This window comes from Astatotilapia calliptera, chromosome 22 (genome assembly GCF_900246225.1).
Source record: "Astatotilapia calliptera chromosome 22, fAstCal1.2, whole genome shotgun sequence".
Taxonomy (NCBI): domain Eukaryota; kingdom Metazoa; phylum Chordata; class Actinopteri; order Cichliformes; family Cichlidae; genus Astatotilapia; species Astatotilapia calliptera.
The window spans coordinates 20,298,084-20,320,154 of NC_039322.1; the positions used below are offsets into that span (position 1 = coordinate 20,298,084).

Below are 22,071 nucleotides of genomic sequence, written 5' to 3' on the forward strand. Positions count from 1 at the left end.
TATGTGTACACACAAGTAGTCACCTGAGTGAGTAAACTGAAGAAAGATGCATAAAGTATTTGAATAGTGATCAATCTGAAGCACAATTTGAATGAACTGAAATTTTGACTTCTTTACAAGTACTTGTGAGTTTTTTTCTTTTTGGATAAATTTGATTCTCAGGCCCCAGTTTTGTTTTGTTTTTTTCTGGCTAAAATTTGAAATTCTCTAAAGTGCACTTGTTTAATACAAATCCTTCATTATCAAAGTCACCCCAATTAAACAAACTGCTAAAAAAAACCCTAAATAATAAATTACTGATTGATATTTAAGAAGTTTGAATGATGTTTGGATGCCTCCTTTTTATATGTATAAGATTTTTTGGCAGTTGAAGTATTAATAGAGGTCGCCGCCCTGTTCCTGGTTATGCTGCACAATAAGTCAGCTGAGTGAGTGAAATTGAGAAAAGTCCATGAGGTAGTTTATGCAGCTTTCGGTTTTCTTTTTTTCTTTGTTTGTATTTTCTTGTTTGGCTTGAACCTTTTGTTTGCTGTTTGTATGAATTTTGTTTTCGTAAATATTTGCTTTGTTTCTGAAGTTAAATGTGTTTGATTCCATTGTGATTTTTGAAAGTGTGCGTTTGCTTACAGAACTTGAGTTGCTCCTGCAGACTTTTTAAAATAAAAAGAAATCTTTTGAAATACTTTTGAATGGCCTTGATTTTAAAATCAGCATATAGGAACATATTATTCAAAAAATGCAGTCTTAAAATATCAATGGATATTATAGATATCTATTGATCTATTATAGATTAGGGATTACAAACATAAGGCCTGGGGGCAAAATTGGCCTGGCAACAGATGCAATCTGAGCCACTGGACAGCTTTTTAAAATGTGATGGATGGTACACATTTTGGATTTTTTTTTTAAACTGTATTTTCCGTGTTTTACAGCTTTTCTTAATGATAAAAATCCTACTCCCATCACTATTCACACCAATTTGAGTAAGTCATAGGTAATATTAGATAAAAAAAACTTAAATGACAGAAACGTTTCTGATTTCTGCAGTGCGTTCACAGTAAATAAATAAATAAGGATATAGTCTATCAATAAACAAAACCTTTCTATTATATAGTTACAGAACAGTCTGGGCAATGAGCAACCATAACTACACATGCATTTCCTACAATCTTAGATTGTAGGATTGTTTGTTTGTTTGAAATAAATTAACAAACAAACAAACAATCTAAGCCAAAAGAGTCGTGCTGACTGAGTTCTATTTAATACAGCTTAATTTCTTTATCATGCAAAAATAACCAGCATATGCTGTTGAAATTGCACTTCTTTTTCTTATATTAAGATTCTGCAGACATTAAAGGTGTAATTAAACCTCTTTACACTGGTCCGGCCCACGTGTAAACAAAATTTTCTGCATGTGGCCCACGATTCAAAATGACTTCGATATCCCTGATGTAGAGTTCTAGGCTTCATCATCCACAGGTTTTGGAGAGCGAAAAGCGTTTTCTAACCGGGCTTCCGTAGATGGTGCACAAGTATGCGCACAAGAATGCGCGTGAGTAGCTTTTGGCGCCCGTGCTGTTGAGCCACACTTTTGTAGACATAAAGAATCAACTGACCGCGTGGAAAAGAAGTGCCGTTGGAGCGATTCTCTTGTTTTAGGGTATGTATGCAGATACCGACTTGTTTAAAAAAAGGTTATCATTAACAGAGGTGTCAGAGTTAATTGGTTCACTGTAACAAAATAGCAGTATATGCTAGCCAGTTGTTTTACCATCTGACGCTGTCTCGAATGAGAGAGAACGCTCTGTTAACTACAGTTGCAGTACTTTAACTTAAACAGGCAAGCGAAAAGTAACAGTGTCTGTTCCTTGTAATGCTGTAGTTGTATCATAGATCTTAAGATTATGTATCCGTTTTCTAAAACGTCGAGTGTCGCATTAAACTTGAGTACGTTATTGTTAGCGCAAGTTACGTTAACGTTACCCGCACGTTTTTTTTGTGCCAGCGCACCTATTTTAAGTCCCTCCGCATTGCAGTTGACACAATAAAAGTGAAGTAGGTTTTCCCTAACGGTTAAAGGCCAGCTAAAGTTAGCATGCGAGCTAACGTTATAAGAATTTGGCTATCTTTGAATACTTTAATAGTTTATCGCTAAGCTAGCTAATGCTACGTTTTTACTTCCCTTTGGTGGCCATCCCTTTGTCAAGGTTGCCTAATTTTAATACCCCAATGGGCAAATAACAGTCTTCACAGTTAAATTCGTTTACGATCCAGGTGTCTGTGGCGGCTTTAGGGCCTATGGCCAATCCTAAATGTGGATATCAGGAGCACATGAATGTGAAGGATTGTTATTATCAAATTCCTTTTTTGTTTGTGTTTTTAGATCACAAAATGGGAAAGAAGCAGAATACCAAGAGTAAGAAGGATGCACAGGATACACAGGAGGAACCTGAAGAATTCGTTGTGGAAAAAGTGCTGGACCAGCGTGTTGTGAATGGGGAAAGTAGAATTCTACCTCAAGTGGAAAGGATTTACAGAGTGAGTTGGCTGGGACTCCTGCCCCCCTCCTGCTGAGCTGGAAGTGCTTCCCTGGTATGGGGTTGTGCTATACTTTTGTTTGAAGTCATTGTGGTTGCATGAAGACGGTGCCTTCATTCAAGCAAGCTAGCTGATGCTAGTATTTGGCTTTTTTTTTTTTCCTAAATGGAAATCAGTGTGAATTGATGCAATGCAATCGTTGACTCTCTTTCTGCTTGTTTAGTGCTGATAATACTTGGGAACCAGAGGAGAACCTGGATTGCCCTGAGCTGATTTCAGCATTTTTAGAGGCTCAGAAGACGTTAAGGAGAAACCTGCACCTGTTAGAGGAAGGCCTCCACGGAAGAGCCAGAGACTGAACCTAAGAAGAAGGATGTGGTGAGTTCCTTTGCTTTCACAAGTTTCTGCAATTAGCATGTCCTAGAGACAATTTAAATTTAGAACCGTCAAGCTTAACATGAGGGCCATTCAGAGAAAGGGTTGCATAACTTAAACAAAGACGAGCATTATAATAAATGAATGTATTATAAATAAATCATATTTGTGCTTAGCTAGGGTGGTGTGTAGACATTTAACTTAGTATTATACTTGTATAATTGTGACAAACCTAATTTTGAATAAGTCACTCAGACCATTCTCTTGAAATGCAGCTGCTTCTGAACTTATGCTAGAAAGTGCAAGGATTTTAAATGAATCAAAATGTGTTGTTTTGTTTCCTTCCCATCTTATATGCCTACATTCTCTGTTGTAACCACCTACAGGCTGAGAAACCACGTGGTTTTGCTAGGAACCTCGAACCCGAGCGAATCATTGGCGCAACAGACAGTAGCGGGGAGTTGATGTTCTTGATGAAATGGTACATTTTTATGCAATATTTCTGGTCATTGAAGAAAAAAAAAAATCTCATATCTTTGTCTCCTTGGAAGCAAAATATAATGAAATGACTGTTAGTTCAAGACCTTTGCGCAGTAATGTTTTGTTAATCTAGGCAGTGTAAGTCATAGGATGGATGTGCATGGTAGTCACTGGTGTTTCATGCTACAATGGACGGCCAGTGAATTCAAAAGTATTGAGTGCTATGATTCTGGATCCTTCACAGTACAAATAATTATCCTGAAATATTGTAATAGCAATCAAAGAAAGTTTAAACTGAAGGAAGTGTAACTGAGTGGAATTACTTGGATAATTGGATGTTGTTGTTTTTTTTTGTTTGTTTTTTGTTTTTGTTTTTTTTGTTCTGTTCTGTTTTGTTTTTTGATTTATTTTTAAGTTGTTTGCATTTGAGCTCTTAAAAATTGGAAACTTTCTTTGTTTCACTAAATATTTATTCTTAAACCCTTGAACTTAAAGCTCAGTTTCTACACTTCAGTTGCCTTTCACTGCTTAGATCTTGCTACATGGTGTACAGAGCCACAGTTATGAAACTGTCACTGTCCAGCTGTGTTCCTGCTGTAAACCTTTCCTCAACTTATAAACTTAGTTGATTTAAAGTACATTAATTTATGCTGGCTTTCTATAATGTTCCTCTCTCAATCTGCCTTCTTTTAGGAAAGACTCAGATGAGCAGATTTGGTCCCAGCCCGTGAGGCCAACACCCGCTGTCCTCAGGTGGTCATATCCTTTTATGAGGAGAGACTGACCTGGCATTCCTGTCCAGAGGATGAAGCCCAGTAGTTTCTTCTCTGCAACCCATGCAGTAGTCTACATCAACATTGTCAACCTTTTCCTCAGGACTGGATTCTCCTGACTTGCCTTCTAGGTCTAGCTAAATTAGTCTTTTTTTTTTGTTTTGTTCTTTTTTATTTTTGGAAGAAGTTTCAACACTTGCGTGGCAGTCGGTGAGTTCTGTTGTAAATATAAGCTTAGCGATTGTGAGAACAGGTGATAGTGTTTTGATTAAGAAGTAAAGAAAGAAGCCTTCTTGTATTATTGTGAATGACTGATCTCTTTAGCCCCTTTTTCAGACACGAGATGTACAACAATGTTGGCTTCAGCAGTCTGCTCAGCAATCTGTTATTCCAACATGGATTGCGCTTGTGTTCCTAATGGCTTCATTTAAATGTATCCAAGATGGTGAAGGAGAGCTCTGTAGTACGCACAATTTAGCCATACATTCAGAAGGCTTGTTTGTGGGTGAGGTGCAACTACAGTTTTGATTGGTTTCTCACCCTTTTTCAATAACAGCACAGGATCTGACTGTTGTGTCGTTCAGAGCTGTGCACTTCCTTCTGGAGTGTGAATAGTAAAAATGCTTCATGGAGGAATGATACTGTATTTAAAGTCAATAGCTAAAGTTAAGACTAAATGTGATGCATAGATTTGAAATTTAGGGCATTAACTAGTGAGCTTTGCAACTCAGAGATTCACAAGATACAAGTACAGTTGTAATCCAGTGCATGCATGTCGTTAATAATACTTGGTTAGTTTAGGTGCTCATTTAGACTTGAAGTCAACACATTCAGATGCAGCCAGATTCATGGGAGCGAGTGCACAGCTGAAAAAGGACTGTTGATTAGGGCCACTTCCACCTTCGTCTTTGTTTAAATGTTTTAAATTCCAAAACACTTTTCTCACTCTGCCACATTCTTGCTCATGTTTTCTACTGTAGTGATGTTTGTTCCATAATACTTTTGTATACTGTCTTTAAATATTGTTGTCGTTCTAATAAAGGTTTTATGCCAGATTTTTTTTTTTTGTCTTTTAGGTTTTTTTTCCCCAACTACAAATACATGTAAGACTTTACTGGAAGTAATTCAGAGCGAGTTGCATATGAAACGAAGTTAACAATTAGGATTTCCCTTATGTACCTAATAGATGTTTCTTGGGTGAAGTTTTTTACAGTTTTGTCTTCATTGCTGCAGTGCTTTGGTTTTCCCGTGGTTTCACTCTAAATGCAAGACTGGCATAATGGCATGGGAGATAAGACAGTGAACCTTTGTGCATTACTGATTTCTGTGGGAAATCACTCAAGTTTCTTATTTGAGTGATTTGGACAAGGTCATGATAGATATCCAACCTTTAGTCCTAGCAGGAAAAACAACTGCTGCATGAACGTTCACCTACAAATTTGATAACAAACAGCTAATTTCTCTGAAAAGTTTGTTCTGTAAATGCTAAAGAGTAGTGAGTAGCCTGCAGAAAGGATACAGGGATGGAAAATGGCCTGTTATTGTCATTTCCTCGTAAGTGTTTAACTTTTTTTTTTTTTTTTGTTTAAGTCAAATATCTATCCAAATAGATTAGTCTGTTGGTGGCTATGATTTCATGTGATCTGTAGAGCAAGGTGTGTAGTTTGATTAAGTCAAATATCTTAATCACAGCAACACAGTCATGTCTTATCTGTTAAGTGCTTGAATCATTTCAATATAGACATACAGCTATATTAATGGAAATTAAATGTCAGTGCAGCAATTCAAGTAATATAAAAACATATGCTTAAAATAAATCTTGGTCTGTATATTTCACGTGTCAGCTTTTTGTCAACTCTGAATTTTGCTTAATTGGCCATAAAATGTAGAAATCGGATAGAAAATGGTGCTGTTTTGTAACAGTCTGTAAAAGCAAATGAAAGTTTTCTGTTGACACAAGATAAAGAGATCTCTATATGCAAATTACCATCCAACCTAAGGTGACGTCTCACTAGTTTTCTTGATCCACTCTTGGACTGGTCAGGGGATAGACGCCAACTGGCTTTGGTAAGATCTCTTGGTCTTCAATTTTTAAAACTGTCATTGTATACAACAATGCTTGCTGTGGGCTGGAGTTCACGTAGACTAGGTGTCAGTGTCATCTCTGACGCTCTGATGCCTTGATTTGAGATTTTGATTTAATTTTGAAACTTTTGATTTATTAGTTGAAACGAAGCATAACACAGCCCATGCATGTGATATCTCAGATAAGGTTTTGGGATGTTGTTTTTGTATCGTATCATGCTGCAGTTGCCTGTCTGTCTTTATGGCTACGTTCACACTGCAGGTCTTAATGCTCAATTCCGATTTTTTGATCAAATCCGATTTTTTTGTCTGCTCGTTCACACTACAAATAAAATGCGACAGCAAACGCGCTCTAGTGTGAACGCTCAAAGCGGCCCGCATGCGCAAAAGAAGCTGTCACACACAACGAGCTCTGTTTAGACCCAGAGCAACAGTATTGTTTGACTGATGGCCCTTAATATGCAGACTTCGGACTTCGTTTCCCAATTTTTTGCTTTAAGTTCTTTTGTTATTTACATAATAATGTAAATAACCTAATAATGATCCTTATTGCTGTTTAAGAGAGGAGCGGTGCTTCAAATGATAGCTGCAGATTTCTGTCAGAATCTGCAGATTACAGTACAAATAAAATGTTCACATTGTCTTCCCAAACAGTTTCACTGACATCCACACTGGATGGCCAGGAAGCGTCGCGATGTCTTCTCGGGCGCTTCTCTGGCGCTGATAATTGGCTTCAAGTCTTGTGTCGGTGACGTAAAAGGCGGATTTAATGCGACTTGACCGTTCAAACAGCAGTCGCTTTCTAAAACATCGGATATGTATCGGATTCGGATTTGAAATATCGGATTTGCGCCGTTCACACTGGTCATAGCATTGATCGGATATGGGTCGCATAGGGTCAAAAAAATCGGATTTTGATGCGCTTTCGCCTGCAGTGTGAACGTAGCCTTAATTTCTCTAGAACTGCAGTGAAGCAGTCGTGGACAACTATGTTAACAATTAAAGTCAGAACAATGGACAGTTATTAAATTTTGATTTGTTTGTTTGGTTTTGGTTAAAGTTTCTCCACCCAGCCACCATACAGTGTTATTGTGGTTCAGAGCTGGTTGTAGGAACAAAAAAGAAGCAGACATAAAAATCTCTGACCATGAAGTGGTACTTTTAAATTGTCTGAATGTTTCTAAAGGTAAATCCCCATAAGCACTTGCATTAGAAGAAACATAAATGGAAGGGTTCAAGAAGAAAGAGATCAATTTAACAATGAATCTGTTTCTTTTTATTAGTTAGGCACCTACAATCCATCAATCAATAAATGAATAAAGTGAATGTTTCAAAATCGGGTTGTTCACAGGCTATTTTTTTTTCTGAGGTCCTGTAGAGACCAGTAACTATATAAAGTTATTATGACTTTATTTGGGGTTGTCGCTGCATTGCCATCGCTTGGCCTCCTCCCACCAGGTGACACCATTTAAACTGATTCCGGATAATAGCAGTAAGAAACAGGTGCGTAGAAAAGCGACGCTTAACATGTTACTCTCATCTGAGATTCTTGATCATTTTCTTTCCGCCTGATTTTAGACGAATGATTTAAGAACAATGCATTTTACGATTACTTTTTAAATGTTGCTTGTTATGGTATACTTTCTAACTACGTGGTCTGATCCAGTCGGGAAAGGAGGTCGTGCTTAGCAGTGGGAAATTAGTAGTAGCAGGGTTGGTATTAGTTCAGTTCAGGAAGGGCTAAGCTTCAAGCCAGGTTAGTGAGCTGGTCCTGGTTGTTCACATTATCGTATAATTTCACTCGAGGTGAAGATGGGAGAGGTAAGGTCAAAGTAGATGCAAAATCGGGCGTCCTTCTCGCTCTTTTTTTTTTTTTTTTTTTTTTGTTAATATGTTTGTGGGTTCGTGGGTTTGTTTTGTTTTGCGTTTCGTCTTTCCCTCTCAGTAGCTACCCTAAGTCCCGATGCAATAAAAAGAGGGCATCCTGGGGTTTCCATTGAACTCCGTTTGATTACCTGTTTTAGCCCCAAAGAGGAAGGAAAGCACAAAAGTTAAATGGGAAGAGTCTTTCTTCCTCTGTTCTCAGGAGGTTAAACATTACAACTGATTTTGGGGTATTCAGAAGATGTATAATAAGCACTGATTATGAGCGTTAAATCATTGTTTAAGCCCTGTTGTGTTGTCCTGGATAGTGGTTAGAAAATTATAATACTTCATGCTCTTAAGTGTTTTAGAGCACTGAGTGCGTGTAACTTCAGATCAAAGTGCACTCCATTATTGCAATTCCCTGCAGCATCCTGTTAACCTCACGTCTACGTGTAGGACCTGCTGAATTATTGCAGCTACAGGGACTGTTGTTGAAGAGCAATGACAGTCTTGAAGGAAGAGCCTACAGTCACCTCAGTACAGAGTTTTATCCAAATAGATTAGTCTGTGGTGGCTTATGATTTCATGTGATCTGTAGAGCAAGGTGTGTAGTTCAGTCTCTTGAAGGTGGCCTGATCACCCTATTTGAAAACGTGTTTAAACTTGCTTATTATCTCTGGTTAGACTTTAGGCCTGCAAAATGGCATGTTTGGTTTGTTTGTTCATGAACAGATGACTGGATAACGCATATGACTAATATCACTGTAAAGCTAACCTTGTAGAGTTGGCTTTGAAAGCACTAGACTGTATTTCTCTTTTCTAGTGGGCTGTTTTTGTCCCAAGTGTGTTTTGCTATGTGCCCATGTTTAATGTGTTCAGAACCAAGATTTCCCACACATAAGCTCAATCCTCCACCTTTGCCCCCTCATCCCACTTGATCCCAAATCTGTTCGAAATCTTTGCACTCCTAAATCCTTCAAGGCTCAATTGCTAGCCTTTTGTTTTATAAAATGGAATTGGGACAAAAGAAATGCTGTGATTTTAAAAATGCTGTTTAATTCTGAGAACCCATAAAGGCTGCTATAATTTTGCTGAAATCAGACCACCTGATAAGCAAATAGGCTAAAAGAGATGGTACTAATGTGTTTATTTCCCTTCCAGGTTTTGTATCACTAATGGACACTATTCTGGATAATTTTTCAAACACTGTAAGTGGCTTTGATTTTATTTTTTATTTTTATTTTTCCTGTATCTTGTTTTGTTTATCTATAATAGCAAATAGATAAACCCAAACAGTGGGACAATCCTGTTTTCATTTGCCCACGTTCACATTTTCATTTTGAAATAATGGAACTCTGGTCTTGATTTTTGCAGGAGTTTATTAGAGTTTGCGTTCGGGATCCAAGGCTTCATAAAGATGGCCGCTGGCACACACATGTTGACTACGAGATTTGTTTACATGTATGTGCCAATTAAAAAAGAAACTGTTCTGTTAGCTTTATTTTGTTGTGTTTTTTGTAATAAGCGTTTAATGAACTGTTGTCTCTTGCAGACTAATAGCTTGTGTTTTCGAAAAAAGACCTCCTCTGTGAGACGGCGCTACAGTGAGTTTGTTTGGTTGCGTCACTGCCTGGAACAGAATGCTTTCATAATGTATGTTGAGGTTTTCTTGTTATGATGGTGATTAATCAATGTTGTAAACTGATAATCCAGCAAGTTACAAATGTATATTTATATCCATGTCCAGAGACTTGCCTAAATTGCCACCCTGGAACCCTTTCTTCAGTCTGAAGAACACAGAACAAGTCATCCAGAGGATCAAGGGTCTGCAGAAGTTTTTAGAAATGTGAGTTGGCTCTTCTGCTGAAGCAGTTTCTGAAGTTCAGTTAATGTCTCCTGGAGGAGCCTTTCATACTCCCAAAGACTGTTTGGGGGTAAAAATTAGCACATCCCTTTTACAGCAAGTCATATAAACTTGAGGGATATTAATTGGGTGAGTGAAATAGCTGAGGGGTTGGTAATTGGTTTCATTTGCTTTGTTATTAATAAAATTTATAACCAATGCACTAAAGGCAACATGAGATGACCCCCCCCCTCTCCCCCAAAACAAGAATGCATTTTGTCCCCCCCAATTTTGAATCCATTCTCAGACCCTAGGCTGGTGCTGTGGGTCCTGGGTTCCACCTGGTGCACAAAAATGACTGGCCTCATGTGTACGAGAGTATGTAGGCAATACTGGAGGATGAATGAATTGTTGCTATTGAGTGGCCTCCATGCTCACCTGAAGGGAAAAACCTCTGGGCCGTCATTTTCAGTCCCTCTAACACTGGCAGATTGCACCTCAGATCTGGAGAAAGAACGTGGAGGGCCATGCAACCTACAGAGTACTTTTTTTTTTTTTTTTGCTGCAATGTAACTCTAGCAAAATGGACTATCCTGCTGCATCATTTCTATTTTTTTTACTTTGATTTTCAGGGGTATCTTTTTAATTCAGCCTTCTGTAGATTCAAAATTTTAATTTCCCTCAATGTAGCATCCTCTTGTTCCTAATGCGTTTACCCAGTACATATCAGTATAGATATAAGCATTATTTTATTCTTTTCTCCCATTGAAATCTGATTTGTTCTCCTTAATACTGTAAAATTTTATTTGGATTTGATTGAAATGGTCTCATCTATTTAATGTTTTTTTTTCTCCTCTAGTGTTCTTCATACACCCTTGTTGTTATCTGATAGTCGGCTCCATCTGTTCCTCCAGTCAGACCTTAGCATTACAAAGATTGCAAGGTGTGCCGTTGGTAAGACCAGGTACACGGTAGCTGAAGCCATTCAGTGTTCAAGAACTGGTTGTATCAGATCAGAAGAAAAGGTTTCATGTGACTCTTGACTGTGAAAGGTAAGTTATTATAGAAAATGTCTTAGTGCTTACTTGTTAACACGTGACTTAAAACTGAACTGACCCTTCAGTCTTTCTTTCAAATAGCACTTCATCATCGGTTTGGGACTAAGTGTTGACACTTCTGGGCGAGGTAGCCCCATCTTCTTTTCAGTCTGACGGAGATCCAGAACCCTTTTGTTCTTTTTCTGAGACTACCAGCCCACTTACTGAGTACTGATGTAAAGAAGTGACACTGTACTCTTCTTCTTTTTCTTGTGGATGTGTAGGTCATCTTTGCATTAATGTGTTCAATACTTCATTGAACTCTTGCTATTGTTGGCTTTTTTTTTTTTTTTTTTAAACTTCCGTTAACATCAGTGTGACCCTTTTGAAAATATTTTAACTTGCCTTGTGTCCTCTGCAATTGGTACCATTTAAGTATCATGTACTTTAAAAAATTTCATGTTTTTAAAAAACAATGTGTAAAAACTGACAGTCTTAAATATTTCCAATGTGTACTTTTTAAAATCACTGCACTAAAATGTACTAAGGTTGGCAAGAGTTGTTTTGCATTGTAGACTTTTTTTTTAAGGAAAATATTTGAGAATACATTTTATGAGTTGTCAATGCATAAATAAATGGCCCTTTCTTAAAGAAAAGCTTGCATCTTCCATACTGTACTTTTGTCTCTTTTAATTAGTAGAAAACCTGAAGTTCATGTTCCTGTATACTTATATATATTTTGTGACCTGTCACTTGTCCCAGAGTTCAATACAATAGACTGTACTGTTTGAACAGTCCAGTAGAGGGAGTGTAGACATCACACCACCCAGAGCTTGAGTAAATAGTGGTGTGAGATGAAGGAACATCTGAAGGAGCGTCTGAGTTAATTGTGTACATGGCATGAAATGCTGTTATTTTGGGTACAAACTGTAGCATTTCTTTACTCGTATAGCTCAGGTTGCACAGCCTTGAATTATTATTATTATTATTATTATTATTATTATTATTATTTTTTTTTTTGTCTCTTGTCCTTATCTGAAAAAAATGTCAAAACATCTAGTTGCACTGGCTAAATTTTAATGTTTACTTGCTATACACTGTTACACAGCTGTGCCTCCCAGGACAGGAAAATGGGTTATTAAACCTTAGCAAACTCTGTGTACACTTGCTAAGAACTCCCTAAATCGTTTTCATAATGTTTCCACCATTTACCAAAACTATAGACAGATGATTGCAAATGAATATACATGTTAAATCTAAAGTATTATCAGTGCTGGGCATGGAGAGGCTCAGCGTTTGTCACGTTTCAACCTTGTGTCACAGTGTTCCCAGGTGAGGTTGTCTAATTAAAGGTAGATAGCAAATTAATTTAACTATTAGATTGCTCTTGGGAATCACTTGAAAGGAAAACGACAGCTTCATACGTGCTACAGGAATGTGAGCAGGTGGAGGTGTGGTTGGTTATGCAGGAGTGTTGGACAGCTCTGTAAATTGAAAGCTGATGAAAGAAGGAAAGGCTCATTAAAGGAGACAGCAGCTGCCCTCCTCCACCTTCTCCACCAGCCAGCCACTGGACCCACGCACAGTCTGCCCAATGTTAAGCCTAGCCTGTCCTATGTCTGTCCTCTCCTCCTGCATGGTGCTGTCTCCCTGTGCGCACAAGCCATAATGAAGCTGTCAGTGACTTCACACACATGCCACTGAGCTGTTTTCATATAGCAAACACAGACATACGCACAGGCACAGAGGCGTGTCTGAAAACACACGCGCAGAGAATACACTGGTGGGAAAGCTGCGGATGAATGAACATTTTCTCCTTCCTCATCTTCTGTCATTTTCAAAGTCCCAGTGGTTTGTGATTGGAGCTCTCCATCTCTCTGTTTGCTGTAAAGGTTGACCTTATCAACGTACTCCATGACAAGCATACAGCGGGACACATACACAGACACTTTTTGGTTTAAAGCTGGTCAATTTTCTGACAAAATGAAATGCAAATGCAAGCGGTGGCATCTTGTATTTTATGTGAGTGTACATGCGCGCATCTGCCTTTCTTTTTTCTCGGAGAAAACATCTAGCATTTGGATATTGAGTATTCATGGTACATGTCTATTTCAGCTTGGTAATTTATAACTCAATTTCCAGTGTGCAGTGATGCGCGTCATACCTCCAAAACACCAAACAAAGCCCAAACCCAATTGTATTTCAAAGCAATTAGGGTGTCCACTGAGTTGTGAACGGCCCACGTTGCAATGGCTCAGGGCCCGTGTGATATTTTTAATTGTTAATTTTCTGTCACATTAGTCAACTTCACTGCCTTTGGACAGGTGACCAGGCTCCTGTAGCCAACACATAAAATGACACAGAACATGTTCTTCGCTTTCTGATGCAGTTTGGGTGAGGGTACTTTTATGCTTAAGGGGAAAAGGTTCTGCTATATGTGATGTACATCATATTTACAGCTATTTTATGGTACAAATCTTTCTAATGCTTTTCAATATGCATGGTCAACATTAGTATTATTTTATGACTCCAAATTATTAGCTCATTTAGACTTTCACCCGAAGCCACCACAGGGAATTGCTTCACCTCCTTGACTGTAGAAAAGCCAACAATGGCAAAATCTATGAGAGCAATTAGCCCGCGTAACTCTCACCGTGCCCCTTTCGCTTATTTTTGCACCCATCTTGTCTTTCCATCACTCATTCCTTTCACTGCCTCTTCATTTTACTCTATTTTCTCAGCTGTCTGTTGCGAAGTGAGGTCTGGATCTGACTGCCCTTCGTCTCTGCTTTCTTTGATTTTGTGCTGTGGGGGTCAAAGGCTATGACTTGCATTGTATTTGTAATTATTACCACTGAAGTGCTAATGCATACAGCATCATTAAAAGTCAATGCATCTCTCTCTCGCTCTCTCTCTCATACACACGCATTCGTTTTGCACACACTCTGCACATCGCCAGCCATTTACCGGCTAAAATACGATCCATGCACAGATAAATGTCACAGGGCCATCTATCTGGGAGTGTTAAAAGTCGGCTAATGGAGATGACATATTAGCAGCCCAAATGACTGCCATAAAAACTCCCACCATACCTTGCAGCACTGCCTGGCCACTGTGACTGCAATAGGATACAAGACTGGCACTGCAAAAGAAGGAAGAATGGAGGGTGATGTCATATCTGGATATAGTTTCTTTTGATTCAGTAAATCCGATCTTTAAAGCACCGTCTGGGAGAATAACACCAGCAAACATATTTGCTCTGTGCAAAATCATATTACACACACTTCAGATGTTAATGGCCTCTCACCTTTGACCTTTTGTGGAGTAATTATGCGCCAGGTCAGCTTTAGTGTTTGTACGTGTCAATAGTAAAGCCGCCTCTGCAATCAATACGAAGATCCTCCACAGGTAAACGCGATCACCTCCTTTACTCCTCCTTCATCCCTCCTATCTCTTTATTAATTACCCTTCTCTATCCATGCGTGTCTTTCTCTCTCTGAGTGAATGGAGCAGTTGTAATTGCTTCTCTCTGGAGCAGTTAGAAGCAGCACAAAGGAACCGTATAGAAACCACATTTGCATTCGAGATGAGCTGAGATGGAGAGGAGGGAGGGCGCGCTGCCCTCCTGCCCTATACTGAACAGCTCTACTTACGCTCTCTCTTTCTTTTTTCCCCTCCTCTCCTCTATTGTCTCCCTCTCTCCATCCCTCCCTCCACCTTATCAGCTCCCACCACCACCCCCACCTCCGCCCATTCGCAGCATGGTTCCCCTCGCATTGTCTTTCCAGAGAGTTCCAAGGTCGACGTGAGCTTGCTCATCAGAGCAGGGTATTGTATGATTAGTGTTGGTATGGATGAGCTAATTTGTGCGAGGGAGTGTGTGCATAATTGTGTGTGTGCGTGTGCATTTCCTATGTGAGCATACTCGTATAATAATATGTGGCTGCGTGTGGCAGTATTTCTAATCCCTGGTACAAAAAAAGGAGGAGGGGAGGCTGTAATTAATAACTCAAAAGCTCGGAATTGCAATTTTTTATAACCACCAATATCTCACTAACTCTCAGACCTATACCATCACTCTCAGTCACTCCTGTGGTGCGCACCAACTCCTGAGGGCTCTTCTTTTCCAGCTTGATAAGCATTTCTCGTTTGTTTCAGTGTTTTGATCAATACAGTTAAAACGCCAAACCAAGCATAATTAGGTCTGAGATGGCTCCCACTGTGACCGAATAGGCCTCACCTAGGGAGGTGCTCACCATTATCATCATCACTGTGTGTGTGTGTATGCGTGTATGCTCATACCACACACAGCGTGATCTAATAGAATTGACAAAGTGCACATCAGGACGTAGATTAAAGGAAAACTCTGAGCTATAGGTTAATTTTAGCAGGTGATGGAGTTTCCCATTCACGGTGCTTTCACTCACCTCCATCTTCATTCCCATAATCATTTAGACAACCTTAACAATGCATCTCTGCCAACGGGTTCGTTTCAATATGTTCCGGGGCCACTTCAATCATTTTTTTATTGGTTTATTTACTCAGAACGATACATAGATGGAGACTGGAGAGATCATAAATTGAACACAATTACCATTATGCACAGTGAAGTGGCTCTCCTTTGTGTCATAATCCAGGGTGAAAACCTTTGTGAAAAATCCATCTCAGACCTTAAAGACCACTTTTAGGAATTTGGTGCATATCCACCCCCAACATCCACTAAATTTACCTCTCATTAATAGAAAAGTACAACTTTATATGAGCTACATTTATCCAAATTTTGTGGAGAATATTCAACATTTGATAGCCCCAAAATACTAAAGCCCCATTCTGCTTCTGCATTATCCTTTTATCATCTACAATATTAGATGGTGTATTTTTTCCCCACCCAACAGATATTTGATATTTTGATTTTCATCCCTGTGGCAGGTGCAAAAGTGATAACACGAATTAAACTACTATAAAGGTTAAAAGGATCACAGCTCCTCTTTCACTCTGCCTTTGCACATTTGAATCAATTGTAATGAAGCAGGACAAGGTTATAGATGACATCCCCATTATCCTTTATCGCTTTCTGCTCTTTCAGGGTAAGGAAAAAAATGTACAGTATGTCTCCAGGGTCACTGCAAATGCTCATGGAAAACTGTGAGCAAGGGCAGATGACAGAGACAGAGGTTACATCAACATAGGCGAGAGTTTCAGTCAGACTGTCCCTTTAAAGACAGAAAATGGTGAGAAGATGTCTCAATTCTGTTCACGGCAAACAATAAGGGCTTAATATGATATGTGGCAGAGCCTATGTGTGTTCGAGGGGGTTGTACAGGTGTCTGTGAGAGTTAGAGGGAGAAAAAGGGAGAAGGAACCAAACTGCTGCTGTTTGGGGGGATAATTTCAGAGAACCACTGTATGTTGGGCATGTGCACGTGTCTACAAGCAATCTGTGTGCGTTTATGTGTATGTGTGTGTGCGTGTGTGCACTGGGGATGGAAGCAGGGTGGGAGGAGGATTTAGACCCATCATAAAGGAATTCTCCCCCCCAGCCCGTAGCTCATCCCGACACTTTTATGCCTTTTTATTTTCAAGCCCATTGCAGCCAAGCCCAGAGATGTGATTTATACTGCCTGGCAGCATGGGCACTGCAGCAAGAAAGACAGATGGAAGGAGGGAGGATAGGAGGAGGGGGAGCTGGTGGAGGAGAGGGGTTAGAGGGAGTTGCCGAGGGAAAGAGGTGTGTGTGTGTGTGTGTGTGTGTGTGTGTGTGTGAATGTGTGCGCGTTTAAAAGAAAAGGGGGGGGGGGGATTTGAGTAGGGAAGGCACAGAGGAAAATGAGGATTGAGAAAGGCAAAAGTAGACCTATAAGACACAAGATCTCCATTCTTTTGTGTTGAGGAGCTTTTCTCATCTGCCTTTCCTCCTCACTTCCTCTCTGCCACATCTTCGCCTCTACATCTCTCTCTCTTTAATGAGTTATTGGCCCTGTCTGACTCAGGAAGAGAAGTCCCATCTCTCCACCACACTGGCGCCCTGACAGCCTATATCCCCCCACCCCTCTCCTCTATCCTCCCACCCCACCCCCCAGGCGACCGGGACACTCCCCCTCCTCCTGCTTGCCTCACGCCTGCCTGAGGTGGGTGAAATATTCATGGCGCTCCCATTGATTGGATGGGAAATATTGGGAGTCTGTGTGTGTGTGTGAGGGGGCTGAGCATTTGACAGGCCCTGGTCTGAGGCAACGAAGAAGATGAGGAGACCGCCGCCCACAAAGAGACAGCTCACTTACAAGGAACATGGACTGAAGGGAGGGGGTGCAAGAGACGGGTAGACAGAGGTGGTGGAGTGAGGTGGCACAGTTGTGAAATGGGAGCCAGGTGAAAGCCAGCAATAGTGGAGGGGGAATCTTGATGTTGGATGCAGGTGCACGCATTGGAGATGTGTGTTTCCGTGTGTGTGCGTACGTTCCCGACACCTGCCTGCCAATGTGACGGCTGTACTGTCTCTGCGCTGTAACATCTCTCTCTGTCACCCAGCCACCTGAGAGGAGATGAGCTGCCATGCCGACTGTCGTTCATCCATCACAGGAAGACAGAACACACACGCACACGCAGACACTCACTTATTCAATCTTTTTGGGATACAAAGCTAAACGTGCTTTAATGCCTTCATTTACATTTCCACTTAGATGTAATGTTTCTTTGGTCTCCATCGATACATTTTCCTTTCCCGCTCTCTTACCGTCCCTCTTTGCCTCAATTGCTGACCATAACTGTCATGAACGCATATGAGAGAAGTAATTGCCTCCCAAATTTATCTCTAAATGACAGCAGTGATTGGTGAAAAACATTTGGTTTATTACCCCATTAATTCACTATTATTTTGCCCAGAGACTTCATATTTAATACTTAGCACACATATCTATCTGGTTCAAAGCATCCTATGTAATCTCTAAAGAGCAGTGCACTGGTATCTGAAGCAGAGGGGCACATTGTTATAATCTAAACACAACTAGGGTCAGTTGAAACATATGTTGAGATTAATTGCAGCAGTCGTAAAAAGTGCTCTTTTTAAAATTAAATCCTAATTACTTTTGTCATTAATTTTAATGGGGTCATTTATAACGTCTCAACAAAACCCTGCATGCTGCAAGCCTCTGTGAGTTTCAGGAAAACAAAATACTGTCACATATATGCCTGTTTTTTCCCCAGTACAGATTATGATTTCTTCAGAGTAAGAATAATATAAGCGTGGATTAAATTAAATTTGGCCAACCGGTGTTCCTTCCAAAATGTCACTTTGTTCAATCCTAGAGTGGCACACATAGGCTATGACACACACGTAACGTAACGTAAGTGTCAGGTTTATTTGCATGGATGTGTTCAAAAATACGTAGGATAGTATTGCTGGTTAGTATACCAGTCATATCATAATTAAGTATTTCTAAGAATGTCAGCAAATTTATTAAAAAAAACAAAACAAAACCCAGAAGCATCAGTGTTTTAATTTTCATCAGTATTTTATACCCCGATCTTTCTCATTCCCGTGCCTATAGCTGAACCACAAACATTTACTTAACTTAAAAAGTCCACATGATTTACTTAAAAAGTTGGGCACTGTGTAAGCAGAACGTTCATATTTATTATGAATTTTATTCCCTCTCTTCCTTAGTCTGTCTCCCTATGCTCTCTTTCCTCTTCTCTTTCCACTTACCCTCAGTTGGTTGTAGCAGATGGCTCCTCCTCCCTGAGCCTGGGTTCAGCTGGAGGTTTCATCCTGTTAAAAGGGAGTTTTTCCTTCCCACCGTTGCAAAGTCCTTGCTCACAAGGGGTCATTTGATTGTTGGGGTTGTCTCCAGTATAAAAATGCTTTGAGGCAGTTGTTATTGTGATTTGCTCTATATAAATAAACCTGAACTGAACTGAATTTGGAGTACACATGCTATAGTATGTGTACTAGTTTGGGCAGTGTATTGATATATTTGTCAGCATTTCCTGTAGCAGGAAAGTATACGTCAGATTGACTTAGTCCAAAGGTTGTCACCCTGAGACATATAGCAAATTTATGTAGTTTTAATTGTTTTGTGTTTTTAGCACATTCATGGCCTTTAATTTCATTACAAGTTATCTTATATGATTGGCTCTAAAGCATTTATCAAGGGCAACTGTTAGGATATCAGTGATTTCCTTTATCATTGTATTTTTATATATTTCATTCATTTCATTTTTTCAATTCTTACTGAAGGAGTAGAGCTCAACTAACATGTTAACCTGTGGCTACAGTCCTCTGTTTTTCTGCCATCTTGCAGCAGTGGCAAATTTAAAAACATCGCTCCCAGTGGCTCTTTGTAGGAGTAGAACCTCAAACGGGTCAAACAGATCTTTGTATGGTGTTTTTTGATAAGGCTGTTTGGAAGACGATGATAATACGTTTGCTGGGTACGACGCTGCTTGTGCTTTTCATGACATGACAAACATGAGATTTCGGTTGGACTTCCTTCCAAGTAATCACGTGCCTACTGAGAAGACACATTTCAATCACAGCTTGCGGTTTACACAGTAACTTTAAACAATGTCTTTTATGGCCCTTCACATTTTTTTTTCTTTTTTAATTTTACGAACAAGCCTGTCCATTGGGTTTTATTTAACCGCAACAGTCAATTGGCACTAGAGTTGTTTCAGCTTGGCACAATTTATGATCACTCTAATTGCTCACCGCTCCCATCTCTTGGCACATATCTTCGAACGAACAAACACGTGCTGCGCTGTTTCTTCAACCGCTCGTCGTAGGCCTAACAGCCCTTACTGGCACGATGAATTTGATAAATCCTTTTATCGCCCCGGGAGACAATTAAAGCGCATGTGACAGGGGTCCCTATCTCCGCTCTCCTCCTGTAGCGCTTCATTTAGAAGCCATTTGTCTCCGCTATGGATTTCCTATTTTTAATGGCGCGCGTATGCAGGGGTCGGGCCCGTGCTGAATAATAGATGCCTTTCGCTCCCTCTCTTTCCCTTTCATTCGCTCTCTCGTCCATTTCCTCATTGCAAGGCCCCGTGGGAAGCTGCCAGTGTCACTCCGGGAAACTAAGGTGCAGTGCTTCTCGTGCTCTCCAGATTCTGACAGGAGGCTATTCAGTCTAGTGGACAAGGCTTTTGGTGTGGAAGCTAGCAGCAGACAGTAAACTGATATCAACGGGCACACGTTAACCCTCAGCCTCCCCCCACCTTCCCTTCTCTTCAGTAAAGGACGTTTATCAGAGAAAGTGGGGCTGCTGCGCAGTGAGGTGATATATCGCCCTGGCTGAGCGCGGATGAATAGACTAGTAATTATCCCGTTAAAAGGGTGGCCAGACAAAGAGAGAGCCTCGCTATAATTTAAATTGTTTTGTTTCCCCCCCAGTCGAAGCCTGGCCCGCTGACTGACATCATTGGAATGGGAAAAGTGAACCTATTTATAGCCTGAGACGTTCAGCTAATTGTAGAATTTAATAAGGTTTCTGGAAGAGTGGATTCTGTAAAAGCCAGAGGCCTGCACCTCCCTTGCACTCTGCTCTTATATCTCCTTCACATCTTTCTTTGGCTTTGCAGTTTTCTTGCTCCCATATTTCTCTCTGTCTCTTTTAGCTGAGCCTATCCTCCTATCTTGCCATCTTCTGTCGTACCATCTTCTCTTTTTTTGTGTGTGAGTGTGTATTCTGACCTCTCCCCCCACGCTTCACCTCCCAGTGACCCCTCGATTTTTCTTCCCCTCCCTCGTCCTGCTATCTCCTATCACATAAAATCAACCTTAGACTAATGCTCTGCTCAGTTTGACTGTGTGTGAGATTTGGATTGTGCGATTCTCAACATGCCACAGTGGTTTAAGCTGTGCAGGGAAATGTGTATGTGCATGTCTACGATTACAACCGATGATGTGTCCAAGTGTGTGCTCATGTGTATGTGCTTGTAGTCTTGTCTGGTGTGTGTGAGACAGGGGTAATTGAGCTCAGAGGGTTTTCTGTCTTTGGTGGCAGAGGGGAAATTGGAATCTTCAGAATCCATTAGAGAGGCCCTCTCACAGTGTGTGCGCGTCTCTCTGTATATGTGTCTGTGTTTGCTGTATTTCTGTGTCTGTGTGTGTGTGAGTCATGTCTGCATGATTAGTGACAAAGAGAAGAGTCAAGTGTGTTGAGGGGTAAAGAAGTAACTGTACCAATGAGCATGCAGAGGATGGGCATTATAAAAAAATATATAATATCACAAATTAACTGAAACGGTCTTGGTTGCTTGCTTTTGTTTTGCACTGTGTGCTTGTGTGTGGAGTCCCCAGTGTGCATACGCCGGTTCTCTGACACTAACTGACTGAATGCCTTCATAGACTGCAGGGGAAATTGGGAGAAGGGAGCTGGAAGGTGAGTGGAGAGAGAAAGGGGGGAACAGCAGGTAGCCAGCACCAGATGGTCTCATGCTTCTTCCCTGCAGAGCTATCACTCTCCTCTTTCTCTCTCCACTCCTGCCTCATGTTCTTTCCTGCATCACACTTAATAATGTATCATATCACCTCAGCGTCCTTGCTTATGTACAGTAGGGTATTTACTGACTTGAGCTTAACTCATTGGTAAAGCATGTTCTTTGGCAGTTCTATGGCTACCTGAAATTGTTGTAGGATTATGTTTAAGGTTTAAAGAATTCTGTATTTTTACACAAATCACATAAAAAAACAGCACTGATATATTTATGCCACTAATATGACTTTGCATTGATGCTGACAAGGTACGTCCGTACCAAGTGTAAATACTCTGTGATATAAAATATTTAAAAACCATCTATCACCTTTTGTAGTCGATTACTGTTTTGTTAAATTAGATTTTTTTTTGTATGTTTCTCTCTGACCTTTGGGTTAATAGACATTATACATATGTTAATGAAATGTTAAAGTGACATGACAGATTGTCTTTATTTACATAGAAATTGTTTCCAGTGACACCTCACCAATTTTCACACATGCGATGCAGTCTTGCACTAGACACCACCTGACAATCGTCCATGTGAGAACACATGCAGTTTCTGTTTTTACACTGCTGTTGCCAATTCTTCAGGTGAG

General features: G+C 40.2%; 1 protein-coding gene and 1 pseudogene across 1 annotated transcript; both read left to right on the plus strand.

Moving 5' to 3' along the window:
- Positions 1 to 1,483: 1,483 nt before the first annotated feature.
- LOC113014635 (chromobox protein homolog 3-like) lies at positions 1,484 to 4,212 on the plus strand (annotated as a pseudogene).
- Positions 4,213 to 9,281: 5,069 nt separating this feature from the next.
- Positions 9,282 to 15,110, plus strand: LOC113015257 (sorting nexin-10A-like). The gene is given in 7 exon segments (XM_026157205.1): positions 9,282 to 9,325; positions 9,492 to 9,578; positions 9,670 to 9,770; positions 9,865 to 9,963; positions 10,820 to 11,000; positions 11,002 to 11,012; positions 15,062 to 15,110. Coding segments are annotated over 7 exon segments (561 nt in total). The 5' UTR covers positions 9,282 to 9,292.
- The last annotated feature ends 6,961 nt before the right edge of the window (positions 15,111 to 22,071 follow it).